The 23,522-nt window shown below is 38.5% G+C and overlaps 1 protein-coding gene across 4 annotated transcripts in view; it reads left to right on the forward strand.

Annotated features, from left to right (window-relative positions):
• Positions 1 to 23,522, forward strand: part of PDE11A (phosphodiesterase 11A) — a 130,005-nt gene that overhangs the window by 92,551 nt on the left and 13,932 nt on the right. For all 4 annotated transcript variants that reach the window (XM_027678467.1, XM_027678464.1, XM_027678466.1 and 1 more), the window contains exons 13-19: positions 54 to 163; positions 2,904 to 2,994; positions 6,003 to 6,103; positions 11,354 to 11,431; positions 12,800 to 12,863; positions 15,799 to 15,873; positions 18,030 to 18,113. In XM_027678467.1, the coding sequence (XP_027534268.1) occupies positions 54 to 163; positions 2,904 to 2,994; positions 6,003 to 6,103; positions 11,354 to 11,431; positions 12,800 to 12,863; positions 15,799 to 15,873; positions 18,030 to 18,113 (603 nt within the window). The remainder of the gene's footprint in view (positions 1 to 53; positions 164 to 2,903; positions 2,995 to 6,002; positions 6,104 to 11,353; positions 11,432 to 12,799; positions 12,864 to 15,798; positions 15,874 to 18,029; positions 18,114 to 23,522) is intronic.

Genomic DNA, 23,522 nt, shown 5'->3' on the forward strand with positions numbered 1-23,522 from the left:
CTTATCCCTTTTGCTACTGATAGTTACAGCTGCTATTTTTTTTCTGCTCTCAGACCGCAGGATTCCAGGAGATTCTAAGTGAAATTGAAATTTTAGCTTTGATTGTGGGATGCTTATGTCACGACCTTGACCACAGGGGAACCAACAATGCCTTCCAAGCCAAGTAAGCTTTCTAATTCTTACTATTTTAATTTGGTTTTCTTCCATGGGAGAGCAAAAGGTGACCAGGAAAAAGAATGAAGCATTAATTTCAAGCCTCCTAGGCCAAGGCCAAGTATTCTTATTCCTGTATGCAGTGAGGGACAATCCATCTTTATCATTCTCTGTTCCTTTAGGTAATTGCTGGCCTGTCCTTTGTAGCAGGCTGTTGAACTGACACCACGTATTAAAATGTGGTGCCAAAACTTGATGTTCCTTTCAGGCTCAGCTATTATTGATTCTGGTATTCAACCCAGGAAACATCTAAATTGTCTATCTGGGTTGTTCTTACTGACTGGAATGCATGATATTGAGTAAAACCTTGTTCCCTTATTAAGAAGAAAAGAAAAGAAGTAAAACTGAAATAATGCTTTCACAAAAACTTTCACACCAGTATAAGCAAGCATACATAAAGTAATTCCTAGCTTATGAAGTATGATTCATACTTCACTGATGTAAAATCTTGCTCTACAGACTGTTTTCAATTCTGAAAATGAATTTTATTTTATTCAAAGTTCTTATGACCTGATTTAGCAGCCCTGACTTGCATGTATTTTTACTGTCCATGCTGCTGCCATCAGGCACAGTGAGGTAGAAGCAGGCTTGTGGAAGTTTTGAGGGTGGTACTTCTTACTGTGGTGGTCAGGGAACTCCTTTGACCATGGTCAAATTCATTCCAAAATCTGTGTTCCCTGAGAACAGACAGGACAACAGAAAATGTCCCCTGGCAACATCCTGGCCAAGCTGTGAAATAAAGCTGTCAGACACAGAGACTCCTTCAAATCCCATGTGGTTTTCTTCACTCCCTAGGTCCTCTACAGTCAGAATATGTCCTGTAGATCCCAGTGTGCATTTGCAGCTTTTTCTGTTCTGTGTTACTGCTAATCCTCCAGTGCAATGGGGTAGTGGTCAAATGGTTGTCCGAAGATATTTGAAAGACAGCGTAATGCTTCATTAGCCTATTTTGTCCTACCTTTTGCAGAAATACTCTGCTGCAATGTGTGTATGTACACGCTGCTGCATTCGGGGGGCAAGTTGCATCAGTGAACATCACTCAAACTGATGTTTCTGATGTTCACTAAGCTGCCGTTTCCTGAGGTATTGGTGTTGCCGTACAATCTCAATGAAACAATGACACTGTCTGGATCTTCAATCACCATAGCAAGGAAAATCAATTGCAGTGCTCAAAAGACAGAGCTCATGGTGCAAAGGTTACCAAGCACTGCTAGATGCCTTTTTGCAGCGGAGACTTGAAGAGAATCAAAATAGACAAGACAAATGGGAAGGAAGCTCAGCTGATTGATGTTTATGTTCCTAATTTACAAGACCTAAAATTTACATCTTAGCCATTTTAGGCTCTGATTAAGTTAACCAATTCTCCACTATAACATTACACAACAGCATCATTTGTGCAAAGAGATGGCTCAGTTAAAGGTGTAGGGTTTCAGCGCTAGGCTGCTATCACTTATACTTGTTGTTTGACAATGGAATACAGAGAAGAGGCTACCATTTTATGACTCCATAAAGAAACTGCTGAAGACATTTAATGAAAGACAAACATTACCACACATGCATAAAACATCCCTGAAAACAGAAGCTGTAGTTTTCATAACAGCAACTATGATTTATTCTTCTAACCTGACATAAATTTAAGCATCACTTTTTCCTGTTTTATCTTTAGTATTCGATATTGCTGTTCTGTATGATGAAAGTTCAAGAGGTATATGATGGAGGCAATATCACAGTTGTTTGAAATGGCTCTGTTATATATCTCAGCATCACATTCTCTAGGGACAATGTTTCCTGGACATCCTTCTCTCTAATATAGCTGCTTCTGATAATTAAGTATCAGTATGGTACAGTTTTATAGTATATGCTCCTAGGAGACTTCCTGTCTCTAGCATAATCTCTTATTCTCATTTCTTTGGAAAGAAAACCCATCTTGTTGCTTTAGTCTGGATCCCAGAAGTGTGAACGGCGAATATTCTGACAATCCAGTCCCTTTCTCTGCACCTCCCAATGATTTGCAATTTTATAATTGTATTCTATAGATTTTTATCCTTAGAAAAACTTAGAAAACCTACCTGCTCTGTGCATTTTGAATCTGATTTTGGTTTAGACAATAAACATGATGAGAAAATACATTCTGAAGCAATGCTAAACTTTGCTTTTGTATTCACTGCTCTCACTTGTGTTTTTTTGTTTACCTTAGTATTTTTTTAAATGTATGATTTTACATACTGACAAGACCTTAGTGCATTTGTAGTTGGTTTTTTATTGTTGTGTTTTGGGGATTTATTTTAAGAGTTTCTAATTGCCCATCATAAGCCATTGTGTTTATGTCTATTAAGGATTAAAAAAACAAAGTAGTGGAAGAGCCAATCCTAGATCAAGGACGTTACTGTGTGTCTTTCCTGCACAATGGTGCACCTCCGCTGTTGCTGAGGCACTTTGGAAGTTGTGTTACAAAATTTCTTGTAGTTCAAGAAAAATTGTTAGTCAGCTGATAATATTTAGCAAAGTCTGGAACATAAACGCTTTGTATCTGGCTTTAAATTACTATTTTTGATCTTGTCAACTGTCTTAAGTGTGGTTGCTGAAATGGAGGTGAAGTGTGGCTACATGCTTTTGTTACTAAATTGTTTCTGAAACCTGCTTCGTAAGCAGATGAGTGGTATTTGTTGACTCCCCATGTTCTGTTTCAGGAGTGGATCGGCCTTAGCTCAGCTCTATGGCACCTCTGCTACCTTGGAGCATCACCATTTCAATCATGCTGTCATGATTCTCCAAAGTGAGGTACAAAAGCATTACTATTAATCTCACTGTAAGCTGTTGGGCAGTTTCAGCAGGAGAAAGGAAATACCACACACAGTACCTTTTTAATGTCCTTTCCTTGAGGAATTATTTATTGGTTACCACAAAGGTCACAACTAGCACAAAATTAAACAACTACAAATGCTGATCATAGAGCCCAGAGATTATATTTGTCTCAATCAGCGAGGGGCAAGGAGAACATATCCTGATTATACTGTCAGCTTTTCTCAGTCTTCTTACATATATCCTGCTCGATGGTTTATAGGTAGCTGAAACAACTCTTACCTTTCCGCACAGGTATCATATTCAGAATATCACAGTCATCCTTTACTGCACCAATTTAATTTTTTTGACAGTCTTTCTGTAATCAGTATTTTTGTGATGGTTTTTCATATTTTTAATAAATTATTTTTAAAAATTAATATCAGTAATATCATGCTGTCCAGTGTACAGTAATTGCTTTGCAGATACATACGAAGACAGAGTTAATGCTTGGAATATCTTGTGTGTAACAGTATATTCAGCATGCACTACCCCAGAGATGCAGTGAAAAAAGGAGAAGGATGGACATGCAGTCCTTATGAAACAGTCGATTTACACAGCTAGGTTGTTACAAAATGCATTCAGTAAATATAAAACCAAAATTTGTTGTTCGTGCAGCACAATTGGAGAGCATATGCTGATCTGCAGTAACTTCTGAAGAGCATCTGGGAATGCCCTGTGATCACCAACAAATGGGAGCAGGCGGATGGCTTTACCTCTGTGTACACTGCCAGAGAGATTTGTCATGGGACTGTGGCTTTAGTGTTCAGTTTCTTGACATTATATTTAAAAAGTAAACATAGGAAAGGAGAGCACCAGTAGGAGATTTAAACAGCTCAATTTGTTTAGCCTAGGCTAGCTTATCTAAAAGGTGATATTAGGAATTAATGGCTCCTTATAATACCAGGGAAAGGCTTAAGAAAAAGCAGTATTTGAATGATAAACAGACTAGTTCAGAATAGGAAAATAGGATAGGTTTTTTTGTTTGGGTTTTTTTTTTCCTAAACTAGTGACTCTGTTCAGCCTCTGGAACAAGGTTTTCTGGAAAACAGTGAGTTCTCTAGTTCCTGAAATATTCATCATAATTGAATGTCTCAAACTCAAGACATGGACAACTCTGTGTCAGTCTAGATGCCTTTCTTTATCTTTTCCAGCTTAAAAATCAATAAATTTATGAAACAAAAAATTCTTTGGACTCTAGTCCAGCTTCTTCAGAGATATAAAGTATTACTTGAAACGCAAGTCCTCACCTTTGATCATTCAGGCAGCTTCTTTTCCAGGTCCTCATTTCTAGTTCAGAAAATTAATCCTACAGGATCTTTGTCCAATTGATACTGTTTGCTAATGGAACACAACACTGCTTAGTTTGGAACAAATGCAGATGTGGATCCCCCAACCTACTTAAAGATACACCATCTTTTGCCGGCTGAGCAGCCAGTCTCTCTCTAACAAGCAGAAATATTCTAGTCTGGTTTTGCTGACTACAAGGAAACGTAGTATGTTGTATTATTTCTTCAGATTTTTCGCATGTTGGACAAAGGAGGTATTTATCCCTTACTCTTGACATGTTAACCTCAATATAGTGATCTTGGGCTTAGTAGTGACATGGGTTTCTAGACAATAAAGCAGGTCAGAAAGGCAATAGATATTACAGAATAACAGACAACTTGGTAAATTACCCCTGTTGTAAGAACACTTTTTCTGGTACATTTTGCTTTACTTTCTTCTGAGTACTTTGATTGTAATTTCTTTTTCATAAATAAGCTTTAAATTCTCAAAACCTCAATATCTAGCTGAAAAGAAATAATTTTATGGATGGCAAATTATTTTTTCAGTCCAACAATTAGCTGCTCTAATAAAAAATGCCATCTCTACCACTGGACCTTATCTCATATATGTCCTCATACCATCATGGTTATAGCAATCCTGTTACTGGAAAATTCTTGGGTTTATGGGCATTTTAATCTTCCTAGGCAGTAGATGGCAGTGCATACTGAATGTGGGCACTACAGGACTAAATACCACCAAAATAAGACTGTGTTTAGCAAGAACTTCAACATTTCTATAGGTGATTAGAAAAAAAAGAACAAACAACCTGTGATTCTTTTATTTATGTTAATATAGTTATACGTGACTATTGTCACAAAGATAATTTCTTAAGCTTACATTTAGAATTTTCCATTAATTTTGTTTCTTTCAGCTTATTTTTTCTGGGATTTCATAGAGGAATTACAGTGTCTCTGTCCCTCTTCTTGTTTTCAGAAATTCAGTTACAAAAGGACCTTCCCGCTCTTAAAAAGCAATGTAAAATAATTTCTTTCCTGTCATTCTGGCCATAGAGCACCTTTCAAATTCTTAATCCACAATTCCTTAAAAAGCCACCAATTGGGCCCACAAAGGGTGTTTAAACTGCATATAAATATGTGGTTCTTTAGCTTGTGTAGGCAATGGCTGTAAGACAAGGCAGTAATGGGCAGAGTGAGCAAATGGGCTGTTTTGAATGAAAAACTGATTTAGTGTCCTTGACTGCTCTAACAGCAGCTTATGTGCCTGCAAGCAGCAGTGCAGATAAATCTATTAGGAGCACAACTCAAAAGCTCCAATGCACAGCTCCCCAAAACATTTAATAAGAGGAAAGATTGAGATGTATCCATAGTTTTCCCCCATAAACTGAGTCTGTGCAGGGTCAGAGCAAAGAGTAAATCTTTACTCAAGAGGCTATAATTTCAGCAGAGTTTAGAAAAACATACCAGGTGCTGGATTACAGTCATCAGCTCTTCCACCTCAATGTAATCTCAGCAGTATTAACATTATTATTTTGTTGTAGTTTTGCCATGAATCAGAAAAGGCTTGTGTTGCAAAGAAACAGTAGACTAAAGAGTTAGAAAACCTTTTCAAAACCTATATTGATTGCCAGTCTTTTACCTCTTTTATCTCTTTCATTATAGGGTCACAACATCTTTGCTAACTTGTCCTCTAAGGACTACAGTGACCTTATGCAGCTTCTAAAGCAATCGATATTGGCAACAGACCTCACTCTGTATTTTGAGTAAGTATTGGCGTTTCTTGTATTTGACAAATGAAAATTCAGAGAACTTATTCTAATGACCTATTAAATACCAATAAGGGTATATAGTATGGGAAATTAGTGTTTAGCTACGGTTGAAGAGCTTTAGTTTAATACTTAGTGTATCTTAGGCTAATAGAAATATCTCAAGTGTCCAAGTAAGTTTTGCTTTAACATGTAACGTGTCTGTATCCACCAAAAGCAAGTGAAATCCTAGACTTACACTTCAAAGCAATCCCAGGAATCAGTTACAGCTCAGTCCTTTAATTCTTCTGTCCCTTCTGTGATCATTTCTTCAGGCATGTAGAAAATCAACAACATTTGAGAATTCGTTTCCACCATTTTAGTGTTTCTAAACATGTATGTTAAGAAATATTGTATTTAGTTACAGATCCAGTTGCAGAGGTAACAGAAGCATGTACTTTGCTTCTTTGAAGACAAATTATGCCAATTTGCATCACATGATGAGAATAGGTCTTAAAAAGCTGAAGTGAAGTATAATAGAATCTCTCTCATCCAGTTTTCTTCCTTTTCCGTTTTCAAATCAAATCTCTAAGCAGATTTCAAGTTGGTGCTACTTTTTTCAAATACTGGTAATTATTACCAAGCTCTTCCCAGTGAGAATGTTTGGGAGCATGCATGGTGTTGGAAGGGTTGTGATGTCACCATCACACTGCATTTCTGACATCCCCCTCTCTGGCACGTGCCTGCACCTGACTTACAGGGAGAAGTGCTGTCGGATGTGCAGTTTCAGTGTGCTACCTTTGCAGTCTTGACAGTAATTCATCCTTGGGAATTTTCACAGAATCACAGAATATTTTGAGTTGGAAGGGACCCACAAGGATCATCAGTTCCAACTCTTTAAGTGAATGGCCCATACAGAGATCAAACCCACAACCTTGGCGTTATTAGCACCATGCTCCAACCAACTGAGCTAATCTCAGGGTCATTTTTGTTTGATGTCCACTGGCATCCTATCCTATGCAGTTCTGGGTATCATTTAGTAATGTTTTTCTTAGGGTGGTATACCTGGATCCTGCTCCTCTTATGTGCTGGTGGATGACACCAAACCAAGTTTCCAGCAAACTTCAGGCAAAATCTTTATTCTGAAATTGTTCAAGTATCTATATGAACATTGTATCCTTAACTGTTAAATATTAAAATACTACTTGGGATGCTCCAGTGTTTGCTTTGTCTGTTTTTCTCAGTATTTGGTTCCTGTGCCAAGGGCTGTTTCTAAACACTACTGGCAGTAGACACAGTGATACTTTTTGTTTCCTGCAAGTCTATTCCCCGAGAAGTATTCTTAAGAAAGAATTTTAGCAAGTAGTTTTATTATAAATAACTTCTAAACATTAGTCTATGAAGGAATTTCTGCTTACTGACATGAATATCTTGAGCAGGACAAATAAACCCTTTCAAGCACACTCTTTTTGAAGCTGTCTGTTAGGACTGCCTGTTATCTGTGAGGCTGGTATGACATGGTTTGCTGACAGCTTCAAATGAAGTGGACAGAAGTGATGGGCTGAGGACAACTGCATGAGGTTCAATGAGGCGAAGTGCCATGTCCTGCACTTGGGTCTCAACAGCCCCAGGCAGCACCACAAGCTGGGGGAAGAGTGGCTTGAGAGCTCCTCAGCAGAAAGGGACTTGGGGGTATTGGTTGACAGCCAGCTGAACATGAGCCAGCAGTGTCCCCAGGTGACCAAGAAGGCCAGTGGCATCTTCGCCTGTATCAAGAATAGTGTGGCCAGCAAGACTAGGAAAGTGATTGTCCCTCTGTACTCGATACTGGTGAGGCCACGCCTTGAGTACTGTGTTCTGTTTTGGGCTTCTCACTGAAAGAAAGACATTGAGGTGCTGGAGCATGTCCAGAGAATGGCACCAGAGCTGGTGAAGAGTCTAGAAAACATGTCTTATGGAAATGAGAGGCTGAGGGAGTTTAGTCTGGAGAAGGCTCAGGAGGGACCTCATCATTCCCTATAACTACCCAAAAGGAGGTTTTAGAGACATGAGGGTCAGTCTTTCTGCTATATTTCAAGTGAAAGGATGAGAGGACATGGTCTGAAGTTGCACCAGAGGAGATTCAGATTATATATTAGAAAAAACTTTTTCACTGGAAGAGTGATTAGACATTGAAATAAGTTGTCCAGGGAGGTGGTGGCGTCACCATCCCTGGGAGTGTTCAAGAGATGTCTTGATATTGCACTTGGGGAGTCTTGGAGTGATTATGGTGGTGCTATGTTGACAGTTGGACTAGATGATCTTGAAGGTCTCTTCCAACCATGATGATTCTGTGAGATACAAGGACCACAGGGACATGCCAGTACAGGTTCTCCTGTCTCACCACAAATAACAAATGCTGCAGAAATGGTTTGTGTTGTCAAGGAACAGATGAGTGGCAGGGACTGAGAGGGCAGCTGCCCTGGTACAGCTCCATGTGTTCCCCTGGCTGAGATCCTGCAGCCCCTGGAAGAGCCAGGGAGGGCCTGTGGCAGTGCCTTGGGATGGAACCCTGTTCAGAGCCAGACGTGATGGAGCTCTCTTCCCTGACTGCCTCAGGTTGAAAACCTATGCGATCAAGTTGTCTTTCTAGCTTTAATACAGAAAAATAACGTCCGGAAGGGCCATAAGCCAAATTTCAAGATTATTCTTCCTTACTTGCATAATTTATTTTTATATGCTACATGAATCAAAAGACTTTTAGCAAATGAGACCCCTTTACTCAAAACCCTGCAGACAGGTTATTTTTTCCTCTTGTGTTATTATGATTTATCAGTAAGGTGATAGTTACGCTACTTTACTTCCAAAAGTGCCTGAAAATCTCTCTCTGGAAACATTGTTGGTTTACACTTCTTAAAGCCACCCTATGTGAACAGATGTTTCTACACAAGTACCTAACTTGTTTTTTCAGTTTGCTACGTCTTCAATATTTTTGTAGAGAAGGATATTCTTGTATTGGTATTCTTAGAATGCCTAAACCTAATGATCACAAACTCCAGCTAGCAGAACAGCAACAAAACTGCAGGCAGAGCAAGGCATTATGACCTTCTTAAGGCACTACTTTTATACAAACAAACAAAAAGATGACTTTCAGTGAAAGATCAGATGGAAAACATACTTGATGTTAGTAAATAATTCTAGATAATGATGCTTGTAGATAATACAACAAGCAAAAGCATGGAACCAAAACGAAGTTTATGGAAATCCACTAAAATGATATCTTTAACTGCTGGGTGTAGAGCAACTGGATTTGCCATATGTAGCAAGATAACCTTCCCTTCCAGACAAAATACAACCAGAGTCAATGTTACTCAAAGGCACTGCAAAATTGTTATAATTCAGTTTATTTCTGAAGTCCTTATTAATAGCAAACCTCATAATTTTGGATACCAGTCATAAGAAACCTGTAGGATACACTAAATAGTTTCATTATACGTGGCTGCTTTTCTCAGGTTAACTCCTTGCTACAGTAGAAATTCTCTGTGGAGTTGGACTACTACTTCTCTATCCATTTAAATTGATTTCAAAGAAAATTCTTAAAGTTTTCAGCTTAACATACAGCTTAACATTTTAAATTTGAATATTTGAGGTTTCTGGGGTGTCATCTTCCTGAGCTCTCAGTTTTAAACATTCTTTCCTGATTTTTATCCAGTAACCTATTAATTTCGCAGAATATCCAATACTTCAAAATGAAATAATTTCCAAATTTTACGTTGTTAGACTGGGCACTAAAATACAAGATGCAAAAACCTACTGCTCACTCTCTTAATAGAGTGTGTAGTTGTTGATGCTCAGTGTAGCGTGTTCTGCTCAGGGTTAGGCTGGTTTGAGGTTTATCTGACAACTACTCTTGGCCATGAAAATTTTCATTGTTGAAATATTTATTTCTTTAGGGACCACGATGCATGAGGCTTTATGTGAGAGAATTGAGTTTTGTTTTCTTCATTTGTGTGACTTTGCATTGTCCTAGAAAATTTTGTAACATGAAACTCTTTCACATCTTACTTCGCGAAGCATAAGGGATTAGATATCGTGCAGTCCTTATATCTCCCTGTTCTAGCTGCTGTCATGAAATCCATTATAGAAAGACCCTATAGTAGGAGTGACTGGTCAAATAACCACAACCGTCAGGGACCAGAATAATGCAACATGCTCCACATAACATTCTGTCCACTCTTCAGAGGTAGTGTTCCTGGAACTGTGAATCTCCTTGTGTGCAAAACATGTACTGGGTGCCATCAGGCTGTGCTTTCATTAATCACTGTTCAAACCTTCAGTCTAGTTTAAGTAAATGTAGAAAATACAAGACTTTGCAAATTCTCTCCTGTTGAGGAATCTTAACTACAGTTCCATTTGACAAAGAGACAGCCCAGTCTCATATGAGATGGGACATTGGACTGTCACTCAGAACACAGGTATTTACTTTCCAACTTTGATGCTCATATGCTGTGTCATTGTGGGCAAGGTGCTCCAAGTGTTTGTGCCTCAACTACCACTGTATCTTGGGCAGGATCTATTACATATTGTAGTCACACTCCATGCAGGAAGAGCTGCTTGGAGACTCAGTGCCATAAAAGATTATAGACTATAATGAGTCAGAATTTTGATTCTTAAGGGCAACAATCAGGCATTAACATGTTCTGTCCATTTCACATTTTGTCCATCTTTGAGGATCCAGGGAAGATATTCCAGAAGACAAAGCATGGGACGAAGCAGGGAGATGTAGTTTCTAGTCAATGAGAACTACCAACTCAAGACAGCTGCAGCTTGTGTGTGTCTCTGTTCTTTTCTGTATGCTGGAAAAAGACTGGAGTTGCATGTCCCTGAAAAACCCTTCAGGATATAGAAGTAAAAACCATTTTGCAAGGACAAATAAAGAGAAGCATGTGTATATTTCAGTGGTGCTTCTATTGTCTGTCTGTCCATTGCTGTAGGTGAACATTTCATGCTTCCATGGAAGACTGAACATTTCAGTGCCATTAATTTCCTTATCTGTGGAGACCATAAATACAATATTGCTTTTACTAGGCAACTCTGACATTGATAACAGACATTTATAGAACATGTTCGGAAATTAGTATGTTTCGCTTAAATGGACTGTCAGTGTAATGACTTTAACAATAATACATGAGGTGCAGTGATTTTGTCTCATAAAGAGAACTGTGTTCCTACTGCAGTGCTGCTCTGGAAGTGTCTTGTTTCTTTCTCTGATAATCTCTTTTTTTGCAGGAGAAGGACCGAGTTTTTTGAACTTGTCAGTAGAGGTGGTTATGATTGGAATATAAAAAAACACCGAGAAATATTTCGGTGAGCAATATTATTTCTTGCTTCCTGGTAATTTCAAAGTGTAGCTGTATTTGTTGAAGGAATTTCATATATTGTGGAGTTAAGGCTTAGAATAACAAGAGAAGGTACCTTGTTTTAAAAATATAATCCATGAAATTAAATATATGGTCTGATTTCTAAATATTGGCAAAAGCTGCAATTAATTGGCATGACTTCACCTTCTGCGTTCCTATTTCTGCCTTCACACTCTGTCATGTTTTCTTCCCTTTCTCCCAGCCTCACCAGTTACTGTTCAGCCCTTCTGCTCTTTTTCCAGAAAGCATCAATATTCAGCCTTAGGACACAAGGATCTTTCTTGTCCATTTCCCTGCTCCCTCCTCCTTTGAGCTGTTTTCTTTCACTGGCCATGCTTTTCTCTGCTCTTCCAGTCTGTACCTGAGAATTTGCATTTACACAGTACTCTTCTAGCCCTCAAGAATGCCCTGAATGTGCATCCTATTGAAAACCTCAGACTTTGTCGGTAGTTTAAGTACATCATACTTTTTAGACAATAAAATGTGTGTATTTGCAGATGCATGCCTAATTATGTCTCATTCTATCTGAAATTTCATTAAAATTCTGCTTTCTTTTGGTCTTTTGACCAAAATATTGTCCATTTTCTATTTTCCGTACCATTTCACCCACTCCTAATTTTAGATTCAGACAATATATTTGATGCTTCATTTTCAGTGCCCTTGTTCTTCATTTAAACTTTCTTAGACTTTTATCTGCATCATGTACTGTACATAAACGCTTTCTACAGCTGAATGGTTTCTTTCTCCTAATGCATATAAAACATGGTTGTAGCTAGGTATTAAACTACAGTGGAACCATATACCTCGTAGTAAATCTTAAATTTTTATTGTAGATGAGCAGTAGAAACTGCTTAAACAGTGTCTGGGATGCCTCTTGTGATTATAGGCTCTCTTGCTATAGCAGTCACTTACAAATAGGCATATAAATTAATCCAGTTGTAGGTGTTATTATGTAATAATACCCTTACTTATATCATGTGAAGCACATGCTTTCTAATATATTATAAGTATTAGTGTAAGTAGTGTTAGAAGTATTGCAAAATTAGCAGTTACTCCCTTGCAATATCATTTCTTTTCTAGTGTGCAATGCACAATACCAAAATTCATCATCTTATGACCTGCAACACATTAGACTTCCGAGGCACAATTGTGATGTAAAAGCCATGCTGATGGCTGATCATTCTTTTCTGGAGGAAAAGAAGGTGCCAGGGCTGACATTTTATATACGTATTATTTATTTATGCATCCAGAGCGCAGTTGTTTAGAAATCTAACAAAGGTTGATTCAGCTTGTATTGTTCATTTCTGTTTTTCAGATCAATGCTAATGACAGCCTGTGACCTTGGAGCTGTGACCAAACCGTGGGAGATTTCAAGACAGGCAAGTCATGATTAATAGCAGGGCTGGGAGGAGGCGGGACTGGCAGGACAATATTCCCAGGGCCCTGGCTTACAAGGGACCAAAACTGGAATCAATTTACAGCGGTATTAATGCTATAAAAAAAATAGCAGGGGGTTTCTGCAAAAAATGGTTTATTGCATAATCTTTACCTGTACCCATGCTGGTGTGTACATCTGGCTTTACAGCATCTCCTCTTATTAACCTTTTAAATCCATATCCAAAAATGGATGGATTAAACAAAAAAGTCGTTACCCACATGTAGCTGTGCTTACTTGTTTTACTCCAAAGTTTTCCTTAACAGTGACAGAATCTTCCCTAAATCAAAAATACCAACAGATGAGCTGCAAACTGCAATTAACATAAAACTTCAGTACATATGATAAGAGAAATGTGTTCATTTTCTTAACAGTTGAAAAAACTGCTAGTATAGAGCTTTTTTTTAGCATCCTCTACTTAGAAACAAACAAATAAAAATTCAGGGTTCTGCTATTGAGTAGGCTCTTTAGCAATATCCAAAAACATGGGTCCAGCATTGGCAAACAAGTACAATATGAGAAAGCAACATGTCCCAAAAGTCTCATCCTTTGCTCCAATGTTTTCTCCTCTTCTACGCATCCTTCCTTACCTAGCATCCATCCTTAATATTTCCAGTATCCATGCTAATAATTCTCTGTCCTTTACTGAGATCTAGAACAAGCTAGTAGAAGGCAGACTGTGTCAGGTTCTGGAGGGATATACAGCATCAAGAAGCAGATAGAAAATATACCAGTTCAGCTGGGTGTGGGTACACATCTGGAGGGAGTTTGGTGTAATAGCAAAGTAATAGTTATAAAGATGGGCTGAAAAAGAGTAAGCTAGACCAGGTAACTACTGATGCAGGAGCAGCCAGATTTCTTGGAGAATGATAAGGAAGTAACAGAAGCTGAAAGGGATCTAAAAAAGTTACATACACATCAACTAAGTAAAAAAACCATTTATGGGGGGAGGGCTTAGCTCAACTTGCAGTTTTGTCAGGTGAGTCTTTTTTGCTTTTATAAGCAGACCATGACAACAGTTCTTCTAAGGCTGTTGCTCCACTTGGCCAGAATAATGGCCACCTCACATGGAAATCAGGAAAGCTGCTTATATCCTGCAGTGGGAAAACAAGTCACAAGATTTTTCAGTGCCACCTGGCCACAGCTGCAGTGCATGAAATCCCTCCTCATTTTTCCTCCTTAACCCTTCTGCATTTTCTTTGACAGCCAAAATATCGGGTAGGGGCTGTGTTCCATGTTGTCAATCTTTGTGCTACGGTGCTGAATTAGTGCTGAAGTCTCTGGAAAACTGGGGGTTTTTATGCTTATCACTTTTGAGGTCTGTGGATGAAAATTCCCCTGCAGCCTAGTGTACAGGTTTACTTTGTATTGAAAAATCCAGTCTGGGATTGATTGAAACATTACCTGGTTGAGCAGAGGCGCTAATAAGTCCACAGAGGCAAGACAGGAAATAGTTGGACCTCAACTGTGCCAGAAGGGAAAAAAAACATGAAAAGCAAGGGAGAAAGAGATTAAAATATGTGAATCAAAGGGAATAAAAGCCACATGTAGGAAGGAAAATTCAGGAAGGAAAGATCAAAACAGATAAAAGAAGAAGGAAAGGGACATAAGGAGAACAGGATCAGAATAGCACTGAGAGACAGGTATGATACTATGTTTTTATTATTTTTATACAATACACTTGGCAAACCCTTAATTGCTGCTAAGTAGTTAAATTATTCCTCTATCTGGAATATTGATCCAGAGTTTTATTAATGCAGTGGGATTACATACATTATAAAGTTCCAAACTATGCTAGCCTTGCTCAAGATTTAAGAGTACTTTATAACATCACTTCACCAACTTCCAATTTATTTTGGTACTCTTATTTCGACTATACCAATCTTAGGATTTGTGAATGTTACCTACCATGCAGTTGCTAGAGCAAGAAATTTTGAGATTTTTGAAGTGCAGGTTCTCTGCTTAGTTTACCCTCTCATGGCTTGGCTTTATGAAATAATTTCCTGGCTTGAAAACAATACGCAGGCATGACAGGAGCTTTAGGATCTGAATGCCATCGTCAGTAGATTGGTTTCCAGTTTTTTTGCATCTCAAATATTGCACATGCTTACCTTCAAAGCCCCACACGTGACAAGAGTACAGTACTATATCAGAATTGCTCACTGTCTGACTTCCTAAAATTCCTCTTGTTTTCATAACCAAATTTGTTTTTACATCTCATCTTCTTCTAAGAAGCACAAATCTCTGCTGTGAATAGAACATCTTCATTCACAAAAGTCAGAAAGACACATTCCAACTTCCAACCTGCCAGTTCTTGATTTTAAATCAATATGATCATCACAGTCTGAGTTTATATTTAGATGTCCAGATCCTATAGTGATAACAGTCTCAGGGAAAAAGCCTAGTGGGGGGAAAAAAACCCTTTATGAATTCACATTAGTTTAAGATAATAAGAGGGTATTGGTTAATTAAGTTTCTTTGATAAGTGAAGTTGTGTGTAGAGGGCAACAGCCTGTAAATACCCAGAGAGTTCTTGCATGTTTTAAAAAGCATCTTTACAGACATAATTGTGGATGCCAACAAGAAGCTATAATTTTCCATTCTGTTCTCAGTACTTGAGTGCTACCTGGACATTGCAATGTAATTCCCTCAGTCAATTCCCTATCAAAAGGGGTAAATAACTGTGCCTGTCAGTGAATATGGCTGTTTATACCCCCTGTATGCCCAGTCCTGAAAACTATATGAACATGTGCCTGACATCAGTCCTGTAATGGGGCTTTACAGTTAAGCATGGGCTGAAGTCATGGTCTAAGCAGAAATTCATTATCCTAAAAATTATTTAACAAGGACTCTAATCTTTATCATGATTTATGTTTTAGGCAGCTGAGCTGGTAACCAGTGAGTTCTTTGAACAAGGAGACAGAGAAAGATCTGAACTAAAACTCACCCCTTCAGTAAGTTTTTATCACTTGTGAAATAGTTACTAACTGGAATAGAGTAATAAAATATTATTGGCTTCATTCAGAAAAATGAACTGTATTTTGTACACAAAGAAAAATCTTGGAGTGAATAGAACCTCTGTCCAAGAAGGATATGCATTTATAACCATATATAAAATCTCTCCTGTCAACGCAGTCACTTGTGCATTGAGCCCTTTTACCCATTTTCTGTACCTGTTCCCAAAATTATCTTGTCACTGACTTTTCTAAGCAGTAGGTATTGGTTTTAATACACAGAATTGAAATCAAAAATCACCAGTTACCTATAGAAATCAAAATTGTCAGATTTACTTTATGTTGCAGTTGTTTATCTGTGTTATTTGATGTATCAAATGCTGAAATGCATTTCTATGGGTATACAGCTAAATGTAACATTGTGAATAAAAGAATAAATCAGTATTGAGTGGATTATAGGCAGATGGGTATAAAGTGTCAAACAAGAATTAGGAATGTTTCATAAAGTTTTTCACTGAATGATTAGAAGAGAAAGCCTTATCCAAGTCAAATAACTCAAAATGTTCTGAAACCATTACCTGGAGGCAACAGGTAACAGAAAGAATTTAACCTACGAGCCATTTACAAATATGCTTCCAAAATTTTATGCTTCCAAATATGAAAAGGCCAGTCCAGTGTCTCAGACTCGTTCTCACTACATTAATGTTCACACATAAGCCTGTGGTGATGTAATGAAGCCAATAAAGCGTAAAAGTTGGTAGTAAATAATGCTCAGCTACAATAAATGGTTTTTCACTTTGTATGCTGTCAGAGTTTGGGACACATATGGGTTTCTTCCCTGTAGTAGTTCTGTGCATACATCTTCTCAGAAAAAGTGGGAACTATAGTCCAGGAGAACAGTAATCACACAGTCATGATGTTCACAATTCTGAGACCAAATCTAGGCCTGAATAACTGAAAGCACCATTCCATACAGTATGGATGCAAGTGCCTTTTCTGCCCTTTATATAAAATTTGCAAAGTGTGTTTCTCATACTAAGGAAACATAATAGGGAATAGTTTTATTTCAACACGCACATTAATGTTACTGTCTTCAAGTAGCAATGAATTCCAGTGCAAATGGTCCAGGTCCAGTAACAGTAAGAATTATTTCAAGGTATGTTATTCCATGTACATTTTGGGCATACCTTGGTAGAATCACAGAGAAAGGCAAAAGCCAGAGCTTTCTTCTGGACTCATGTCTTCTGAAAATCTGCATCCAACAGCCTAGACAGGTGGGAAAGAAATGTATTGCTATAAAGAGCTTTAGTATTTTCTCCATAATAGGGAGACCTCTCACTCTTCCTTTGGGCTCTACGGTCTATACCAAGGAATACAGTCATTTGTGGGCCACATATAGGATGCTCTGAAGCCTTACTGCTTGAAGGAAGATTATTCTCTTTTTTGGCCTTCACCACTTAAAAAAAAATTCAGTAAACCGATGTATTAAGTGTTTTAGGTTGGGAGGTAAGGCCATCAGTTCTAACAGTTATGGCTAAGGGTCAAAAGCATGTAGAGTTTTACTACATTAATGAGGAATTTTTAAACAAGATCAACTGCTGACCTATTCCATGACATATCACTGAGGGAGTGCAGTGAGCTGTGAATTAGGCTGATTCCAGAGGAACAAATTGATAACTGCTCCCAAAATGAATCTGTTGATTTCCTACCCTTTGGATTCACAGTCACAGCTGGTTCTGCAGAAAGGCTCTGTAACTGGGAGGGAGAGAGCCAGCCCAAATCCATCACTGTTCATTTTGCTGAGCTGGAAAAAACCCTATGTGAAAGAAGGGAAATTTCTACTCAAAGGTATCTACTTTACATTTGCACAGGAGGTTACTTACCAGCTCAGCTCCAAATGTGGAGCATTTATTTTACATCACAGAATTATAAAATACGAACAGATTCAGCCTAAAAATTTCAAAACAGAATTGAAAATAAACAGTTTATTTTTCATGCCATGCAAAGCAGTAGGAAGACTGCTGCAAAGATTGATTATGGTTTACAAAGTGTTCTAGTTGTGAGAATTTGATCATAGCTCAAAAGTGCTGGATGATGTGTCTGTAAAATACTGTAATGTAATAAAGCATGACAGTTTTGTTCTCTTCTCAATTCAGGCCATTTTTGATCGGAACAGGAAACATGAACTACCCAGGTTGCAGCTCGAGTGGATTGATAGTATCTGCATGCCATTGTATGAGGTAATTTTTACTTACTGCTCCTGTAGAGTTCAGAGAATATTGTTCTTGCCTCTGTAGGGAAAAAGAGTTAGTTTTCAGAGAAGCCTTGAAGGCTATTTGAACCCTTCTCTTTCTTTGACTTTACCAAAAGTCTGAATTCTATGCAGATTCCCTGAAGGTGGTAGTGTCTGCAAATAAAATTCTTCTCTGAGTTATAAAAGCTGATAGGGTAACTGTTTATTTTATTATGTTTGAGACAAACTGCTTCTCATCATGGTAAGGTATGGAGTACTGTGGACAGATACGCCAGCGGGACAATCTCAGTAGGTGCTGCTGTCAAACCTGTCCCAATCTGTGTGACCCTAAGGCAAGCTCAAGGCCGAGCCTTTGCACTTCCTTCTTGCACATTTTTAAACTGTTAAGAGGCACTCTAGGCCAAGCCTTTAAGATCAGTGGCAAATGATTTGTGGTTTAAACTGTGTGCTGTTTAACTCAGAGTTTACTCTTTTAATTATACTTCTGCACAGACTGCCTGGGTGTTTGGCATACAGTGTGCAAACTCTCAAGTACTCCTCCATTAAGGCTATAGATGACTACAGAATCATTAGGTTTGGAAAAGACCTCTAAGATCATTGAGTCCAACCATTAAACTAACACTGCCAGGTCCACCACTAAACCATGTCCCCAGCCACCACATCTACACGGTTTTTTAACACTTCCAGGGATGGTGATTCTACCACTTCCCTGGGCAGCCTGTTCCAGTGCTTTACCACCCTTTCAGTGAAGATTTTTTTTTCCTACCAGAACAATGCTTCTGTCTTTTTGGATTAAACCAGCTTCAGGATTTTACTTGTGTAACAAGTAAATGGCTTCACAATGGCTTCACCACTGTAACTTTTTCTCTCTTATCTATATAGAAAGCAGAGCTTCAAGAGCAGGATGATAAATGCAGAGTAACACTGTAGAAACTTAATCATCAGTTACTGTGTCAGTCAGTTTCCTTCTACTCACTGAAACCACACAGACCACCTTATGCCACCAAAGACTGACAATTTGGCCACTGGTATCTGAGAAAACATGAGGATGTTCTCACTAGGTGTCTTTGGGGAACTGTAACAAGTTCTTCTCCGTGTTACTACTGCACCCTAGACTGCCTAACACCTCAAAGCAATGAATGGGTCAGTGATGATACATGGGAGCTGGAAAGCAGATACAGCTCCCATGTTAACATCAAAATTATTAACTTGACCCTGAATGTAGCTTCTCTACACAAAAATAAAAATAGATTGGCAGTTCCTTTTCATTTTATAGACCAGATATATCACCAATATCATACAAGGTAAGAAGGACGTGCCCTCTGCCCTCCATACCTTGTGGCATCCGAGGCTGCCACTGTGGCAATAATGAAGTGACTACCAAACAGCAACAGCAACTCCTGTTGTGTGACATGGACAACAGACACTTGTGTAAACAGCAAGATGGGCTGCTGCTTTGCCAGCAGATCCTGTCCGTTCCTTAGGTTAGCCTTTGTCCTGATGAAATAAACTACAGCTACAGCTTTTGAACAACTAAGGCAAAACAAGGACAGAAGAAGAATATAAACCTGTATTTTTTAGATTACCAGGATCATTTTGAACAATATGGGGAAGAGACAGTGACACTGGCCTTGGACAAAAACTCTTTAAAAATAATGTTCCTTTTAATACAATAGTTCACATTACACTAGAATGCATATTATAACAGAATTCATTATGTGTAATAACATCTGTAATCCAAAAACGTACAGTAAAGCAGGAAGAGCGATAATCAGCCCATCCTCTGCATGAGAAGACTACATCTGAGCAGTAAAGCTCTGGTTAGTTAGCTCCATCTTAGCAGGAGATCTCTGGGGAATATATTCACATCCGATTTCCCTGCTTTCTACTGTCTTTGCATCATGCTGTGCAGCCATTAGCCTGCTGCTCAACAACTTAAGAAAGAGACATCATCAAACCTGGAAGTCATAGCAGCACCAGCCTTAGGGGTAAACAGAAAACTGGATGCCATAGTATCACACTGCAGGAGATTCTCTCTTCAGTGTGGAGCCAAGCTTTAATTTTCATATCCAGCTTAATCAAACTTCAATACACATATCACATCATGCACAGTATTCAGGCATTGTCAATCCTCTGTTTAGGGCTGGCTGAACACAACTATGGCCAAGTCCTAGATTCCTTTTCTTTTTCTTTTTCTAACATGCTTTAAAATTCTTGACATTGTAATACATTGTAGGATCTGCATGTGTGGAGAGAACAGGTTACATATAAAGAGGTGGAGTGGCAGCTGACAAATCAGTAAAATCTTAGTGGTACCTATATAGCTCACTACCACAATACTTATAAAAAACATATGTTTGAAAAAAAAAACCAAACATTTGACACTCATTTTCATGCCAAAATTACAACATTAAACCATTAAACAAAATCAAGTCTGTTGCATGTATTTTTTCCCCTGCTAGTGAGTAGAAGTCCCAAATCTGTGTGGGCAGATCCCCGAAGAAAATGCTGTGGGGAATGCATGTGTCCCTACCAACACAGTTGCTACAGCAGGACCTAATGCTGTGGTCTTTGTTATTTGACACCCACACAGCAGAGTTGATCCCAGCAACCACTGAATGCTGGCAACTCCCGTTAGTCACATGTGAGATCAGCAGAGCCCCCTGAAATTGTCTTTGCTCTAAGTAGTTTCCAAGAGTAGGCTATCCTTGGCAGCTGCGGATCTCTGAAGTATGCAATACTGAAGGAACTTCACAGCCCAAACTTCCAGGAGTGGTCTGATACCACCCCAGTGCCTTTGACAGTACTAGAACAAACCATATCTTCTCTGCAGTCCAAGCTTATGAGCTAGGCTATGTACCAGAGTGCCCATGAGGAATGTTTCATACTTACAACAGTATATAAACTTTGCAGCACATTTTAGAGAGTTATGGCTTTTCTATGGCCTTATCTTTTTTCTTCTGAATGTTCTGAAACATTCTTTGGGAAGATTTGGTTCTACCTACTCCTTATGTATCTGCTCTGCTTTCTGCATTTCCTTAAGGTGGCTTAAGACAACCCACTTGGAGGTGTAGTAGTTCCCCCAGGTAAAGGATAATGATGTCTCCTTTGTTGGGGAACTTGTATCACATCCCTCTGCTTACCTGGCTGTTCCCTGAGTTTGGCCACTTTTTGTGAGAAGGTTTACAAGTGATTAGTAAATCAACAAGAGCTATGCAACTTCCATTAGCAGTCCTGTTTGACTGCCCCTTGGAATGCCCATCCCATCCAGAAGAAAAAACATCAGTGGTACACAAAACTGTGCTACATTGTAAGCTAATGTGAAGCCTGAAGGTGAATATAGATATATAATGATGGCTGGGGATATATATATTTAAAAAAAAATCTGATAATATCTGGAATTATGCATAGAGAGATTTCCCATATCCAAGTGCCTAAATCCAAAATCTTTTTGTGTTTGCTCTGTAAGCCTGACTGCTCCTAGCACAGGGTAAGCCAGTTCTGCTCCCTTTCTTTCTCACCTATCTGCTGCTCAATGTAGGAATCAAGCCACCTCCAATTTCAAAATACCTTAGTAATCAAATCCATTTCCTTCACACTGTGGATCAAAGGTCTGTAAAGATAAAAGCATCCCAATTTTTTTTCATTGCATTTTATTACACTTGGGACATTATAATTTTATTGAATTTACTTTTTTGTTACTGTGGTGATCACTGATCAGAGTATTTTTATGTGACAGTGAGAGTTTTTGCCTTGAGTAGCAGAACAGTCATCCATTTACATTGAAGCTCAGATTTTAGAGGCTTTGGTTATGCTTTACTGCATCACATTTGCTCTTCATTCAAAAATGACAGTAAGAAAAGCATTTATCAGTACAGATGAGAAACAAGGCTTATTAGAATAATAATTTATAAAGAAAATGCTTTTTTTGAACTGTAGAGCATTTCAAATCCACTAATGTAGCTTTACTATAAAGTAATCACCCTCTTGTTTTGTAAGAATAACCTATAAAGGGGAAGCATGTGCAACTAAAGCAGAAATCTAAGGCATCCCACTGAAAATAAAGCACTATGGCTACACTGACAGCTGTGTTCACCACACAAAGAAAGTATTCTATACCTATTTGAACATAGATGTTTGTGTAACAGGAAACAGAATTTTGATCATTAAGACAAATTACCTCTCTGACCCTCCAGTAAGGGGATGCTAAGACTTTCAATACTAACAGATTTCTCTCCTGGACTCCATCGTTTGTGTCTACCTAAGATGGGATCAGTCACAGATTTTTCCCAACTCAGATTAGATTTCTCTGTGGGGAGCAGACAGTGGGAGAGTGAAGATCTTATTCTTTTTAATCATTATATTTCTCACAAACAACATCAAAGCTTCAGCGATTCACATCAAACAAAAGATGCTAACAGCAGCCCAGCTTTGTTCACGGCATTGTTAGGCAGAGACAGTAACCCCATGAATAGCAGGGCCAAAGGCCATGCACTCTGCTTCTGGGCAGATAAATACATAGTCAGGTAGTCAGTGACAATGACAGCAGCTATTTAAATTTAAGGGAGATGTCTTTGTGGCAGATAAAGAAGCTCATGGCTTTTACAACTTATGCGTGCCTGAGATTGCCCTGCTCACCTCTACCTTGGTGCTCCTTGAACTGCTCCATTTTAGTGCTGTTTTTAGAGCTATTCAAGATTTTCTTGGGTATTGAGAGCTTTAAACATATAATAGTATCTACAAAATTGGATTTGCATTGCTCCATCCAGGATTATAGGGGGAACCTGGGAAGAGTAGAAACATTTATGTTTAGCCTAGCAAATACTTTAAATGTTTTGAATGGAATGTGGGGGGACAGATCCTTCTCTATCACATTGTTTGACATACTTAGAAGGAAATGTTATCTCTCTGTCTGGAATTCCAAGAGCTCTGATATGCCTGACTTCCTGCAGAAGATAATGTCTGGCCTTGTAATTAAATCTATCTGTAGAGTATGATGATGTAGCTGCAAAAGCATCCATTCTGCTTGTAAACTTAGATTAAATGCACAAGGTATCATAAATGGTAGAGCCACAGAAATATTCAATAGTCATGGCTACCTTTGTTCTTTAACTTCTCTGGTTCAAGAGTTGACTTTGATACTTGAATTGGAAGTGCATATACACACAGTGATTTTTTTTTTCAAAGGTGCATATTCTACTAAAAATTGTAAGGCAGGAGATTAACATTTTAATATTCCTTTGCAGAGAAGTGTGCTTTAACAATCATGCTCACACTGTTATATCCTGATGCGGCCCTTCCTCAATTATCACTTCTCTCCCTTTCCCTCTGTCCTTCACTTACAATTTTGCATGAGGAAATATATAAGAAATTCAGGGTTTGGATCACTCCTCTA

This window comes from Neopelma chrysocephalum, unplaced genomic scaffold, assembly GCF_003984885.1.
Source record: "Neopelma chrysocephalum unplaced genomic scaffold, ASM398488v2 Primary Assembly neopelma1_44, whole genome shotgun sequence".
NCBI classification, from domain to species: Eukaryota; Metazoa; Chordata; class Aves; order Passeriformes; family Pipridae; genus Neopelma; species Neopelma chrysocephalum.